At 45.6% G+C, this 4,570-nt stretch overlaps 1 protein-coding gene across 2 annotated transcripts in view; it reads right to left on the bottom strand.

Moving 5' to 3' along the window:
* Window positions 1–4,570, bottom strand: part of eif3d (eukaryotic translation initiation factor 3, subunit D) — a 21,870-nt gene that overhangs the window by 15,907 nt on the left and 1,393 nt on the right. For both annotated transcript variants that reach the window (XM_043679468.1, XM_043679467.1), the window contains exons 2-3: window positions 2,651–2,786; window positions 2,139–2,184 (exon numbers count right to left, since the gene is read on the bottom strand). In XM_043679468.1, coding sequence (XP_043535403.1) covers window positions 2,139–2,184; window positions 2,651–2,773 — 169 coding nt within the window. In that variant the 5' untranslated portion in view covers window positions 2,774–2,786. The remainder of the gene's footprint in view (window positions 1–2,138; window positions 2,185–2,650; window positions 2,787–4,570) is intronic.

The following is a 4,570-nucleotide window of genomic DNA, read 5'->3' as shown; positions in this document are numbered from 1 at the left end:
GTGGTATGTGTATGGAATGAGCTGCCAGAGGAAGTGGTGGAGGCTGGTACAATTGCAACATTTAAGAGGCATCTGGATGGGTATGTGAATAGGAAGGGTTTGGAGGGATATGGGCCGGGTGCTGGCAGGTGGGACTAGATTGGGTTGGGATATCTGGTTGGCATGGACAGGTTGGACCAAAGGGTCTGTTTTCATGCTGTACATCTCTATGACTCTATGATGATAACTGACCATTAATTTTAGTGACGCTGATCAAAGGATCAAGATTGATCGGGAATCACAGTGTGTGATGGCTCACGCACACAGACAAAGTCTGGCACCTGAATACAGCATGCACACATTGCAACATTTATCCATTCCTTTCTGGTGAAAAATATGACAGGAAAACTGGCTCAACCACAGGTAACAATGAAACAAAAAATAGTATTCAAACAAACAGGAAGGCATATAAAGTTTATGAAAAAACTTACAAGCCCGAGCCCAGGTACAGTTTTGAATTCAACAAAACAGGCCCAAGAGATTGATTAAAAGAGGAAAGGATAAGTATGAACACGGATTGTTAAGACTCTCTATGATAATGTAAAACAACAAATGGCTAGTAAAAAGATTCCTTACAGTCTGAAACGGGAATTAATAATGGAAAACACAGAAGTGGGAGAGCAATTAAACAACAACTGTAGCTTTGTATTCAGAAAAGGAGAAACTAATAACTTCCCAGAAATGAAACAAAGAACCCTGTGGTGGCTGGAAATCTGCAACAGGAACAAACTGCTGGAAAAACTCAGCAAGTCTGACAATGTCTGTGGAGAGAGAAAAACAGATGCGAGGGAAGCCAAGTTCTATTGGGAAGAAGGAATTGAAAGAAATTGTTGGTACTTAATTTTGAAAAGGTAAGAGAGTTATAATGAATGGGAACTGAGAGCTGATCCATCCCTGAGGCCTGAGAATCTAATGAACTGAAGTAGCCTTGGAGATAGTAGATATGACAAATGGATACGTGTGAAGTTAGACTCTCAGAGTCATACAGCAAGGAAACAGACCCTTCAGTCCAAGCCGATCATAACCCCAAACAAAACTAGTCCCACAGGTCATCCATCTCGGTGGGAAAAACAAAACGGCAGAGTTATTTAAACAGAGAGACTGGGAAATGTTAAGGTACAAAGGGACTGGAGTGTCATATCACAACAATCACTGAAAGCAAGCATGCAGGTGCAGCAAGACATCAGCATTAATAATATTTAGCCTTCAGTGCAGAAGGTTTGAGTACAGGAGCATGGATGCTCCTATAACTGTAATAGGTATTTATTAGACCACACCTGACATATTATGTGCAGTTTTAGTCTCTTACCCAAGGAAAGATATACTGGCCCATAGGAAAAATTCAGCAAAGGTTCACCAAACTCATTCCTGGGATGGCAGGTTGGTCTTACGGGTAGAGATTGGATTGACTGGGCCCGTATTCACTGAGGTTTAAAAGAATGAAAGGGGATCTCATTGAAACGTATAAAGTTTTGACAGGGCTGGGCAGACTGAATACTGTGACGGTGTGGCACCTGGCTTTGGATGCGGTGGTCTAGAACAAGTTGTTCAGGCTCTCAGGATACAGAGCAGATCAGTTACACAGTGATGAGGAGGAGGGGTGAACCTGTGAAATTTGATCCCACAGGCAACTCTACAGACCAAGTCTCCAAATATATTCAAAACAGAATCGACAGATTTCTGACATTAAACATGTCACAGTGTACTGGGAGAGAGTAGCAGCAGGGTTTGGAGATAGGCGATCTGGCTTGATGGGCCAAATGGCCTACTCTTGATCCTATTTTCTATTTTTCTCTACAGACAGCCTCTCCCTCAGGCTGACCAAAACACACAAGCAGGGAACTCCCCAGTGCAAGCGTGCAAGCACACCCACCGACAGAAACTGACAGAACAAACGCACACTGGGCAGTGACACTACAGTGAGCAGGTCAATCAGACAAACGGGGGTGGGGGGACTGAAAACACAGCCAGGATTCCTGCTCCAGCAACAAACTCCTACACAAAAAGGATGCAGGGTAAAGTCAGAACACCAGTCAGGTTCTGCCGTGATGCTCTCCACCGCTCAAATAGCATCGCCCATCAAGCACATTGCTACTTACTGGTATACCGCTTATCCTGGTACGTTGCTCCCGTCCAATCAGCAACCTGAAAATATAAATTGTTGCACATGCTTAGAGGAAATAGAGGAAGTTCCAAGTGTAAACTACAACCAGACACACACACGTTTTATACATTCACCGAGAAGTGAGACTGGCTGAAGCGTATTTAAACATTTGAACACCTTGATCAGGGAAACACACAAAGCCCTGGTGTTAATCCACGAGTGGGTCATCTAGCTGCTCTACATTCTTTACAAAACACACCCCATCACAGTTCACCTCACACTCAGCAGCTATGTCCACGCCCCCATGGCAATTCCACCATCCCTTCCAAGCCACAGGCTGCCCATAGGCAAGGACACACAGAATGTGCTAGTTGGTGCGGCCTTTGTCAACACTAGCAGTGTTTGTCTGTTTAAGGCTGTGAAGCTGAGAGCTGGGCAGGGAGTAAGACACTGATCTCCACCTTCGCTCTCTGTTCACTTGACCCAGATCTCAGGGAGGAGTCTCACCTTTCCCAGCCGGTCACCCTTACTGAATGGCTGGTATGGCATGTCCTTGAACTGTTCTGGGACTGCGCACGGTCCCCATCCGAACGGATTATCCTGGATCACAGGGGTCAGGAATCGGGCCATCTTCTACCAAAAGCTGCAAAGAGAACCCCAAACAATAAATAAAAACATTTGAGGAGGTAGAGAGCTGTGGGAGCTGTAGCAGCTCACCACCACATTATAGAGTTACACAGCATGGCCCTTCAGCCCATTTTCCAGCATTTGGCCTGTGAGCTTGTATGTTGTGGCATTTCAAGTTCTTATCTAAACAAGACTTGACCGTTGCGATGGTTCCCGTCTCTGGCACTCTTTCAGGCAGTGAGCTCCAGATACCCATCATCCTCTTGGTGAAAACATTTTTCCTTAAATCGCTTCTCAACATCCTGCTCCTTCCTTGATAACTGTGCCCCTGATTATTGACCCCATCAATGCCCTTCATAGTTTTGTCCATCTCAGTCAGAATCCCCCTCAGCCTTCTGTGGTTAAAGGAAAACAGCCCCAGTCCCTTTAGTCTCTCTCCATTGCTGAGCCACTCCACCCCAGGCAGAATCCGGGTGAATCTCCTCTACACACCTGCTCACACAGTCATATCCTTCCTCTCCTGGTGACCAGAATTGCACACAGTGCTCCAGCTGTGGCCTAACTCATGTCTTACACAGATTCATCATAACCTCCAATGGCTTGACTAACAAAAGCAAATAACCCAATATGCCCTGTTAACCACTTCATTCACGTGTTGCTTTCAAGGATCTGTGGATACATACACCGAGGTACCTCTGATCCTCTGCACTTCTTAGGGTCTCACCATTTTTCATGTACTCAGTTGGCTTGTTAGTCTTCCCAAAGGACATTACCTCACATTTTTAAGGATTAAAACTCATTTGCCATTGTTCAGCCTGTATGACCAGCCCATCTTCACCTATCTCTGTCTCTACAAAGATCGCTACTTTGGTCCCTAAAGGGCCCCACTGTTTTCCTGGTTATCTGAATATTTACACAATATATTTGGACAGTCCTTTATTTAATCATCTGGCGTCTTTTTCACACTCCCTCTTCACTTCCCTAATTTCTTTTTAAATAATCCTCTGCACTTTCTATTCTGCTCTAGGGTTTCTGATGTTTTGAGTCCTTTGTATCTACCATTATTCCTTTTTGCCCTCATCTACTCCTGCATACTCCTCGATATCCAGGATTCTCTGGTTTTCACCTTTTCAGGAACGTGTTGGTCCTGCACTCCTTTTGGAATGATTTCCATTGTTCCAGTGTATATTCTCCTACAAGTTGATGCTCCCATCCCACTTTGGCCAGATACTGTCTTTCCATGTTAAAATCAGCCTCCCTCCAAATCAGTACCTTTATTTCTGGTTCACCTTTATCCTTTTCACCTTGTTCTTGTTTTACTGAGTTGAGCTCACTATCACTGAAATTGTCTCCCAGTGACACTTCGAGGAGAAAGTGAGGTCTGCAGATGCTGGAGATCAAAGTTGAAACTTTATTGCTGGAACAGCACAGCAGGTCAGGCAGCATCCAGGGAACAGGAGATTCGATGTTTCGGGCACAGGCCCTTCTTCAGGAATGAGCAGAGAGTGTTCAGCAGGAGAAGATAAAAGGTAGGGAGGAGGGACTTGGAGGAGGGGCGTTGGAAATGTGATAGGTGGAAAGAGGTCAAGGTGAGGGTGATAGGTCGGAGTAGGAGGGAGGCGGAGAGGACAAGAAGAAGACTGCAGGTCAGGAAGGCGGCCCGCCGCATCTGCTCCCAGGAGGACCAGTTCAAAATACGTACAACACAGATGGCCTCATTGGACTCATCCACCGCCAAACCACAACAACCCGACAGTCGGAGGAGGAGCGTCTTATCTTCCGACTGGGAACACTCCAACC

This window comes from Chiloscyllium plagiosum, chromosome 39, assembly GCF_004010195.1.
Source record: "Chiloscyllium plagiosum isolate BGI_BamShark_2017 chromosome 39, ASM401019v2, whole genome shotgun sequence".
NCBI lineage: Eukaryota > Metazoa > Chordata > Chondrichthyes > Orectolobiformes > Hemiscylliidae > Chiloscyllium > Chiloscyllium plagiosum.
The sequence above is the reverse complement of the archived record's forward strand: the minus strand, read 5'-3'. Positions and strand labels throughout refer to the sequence as shown.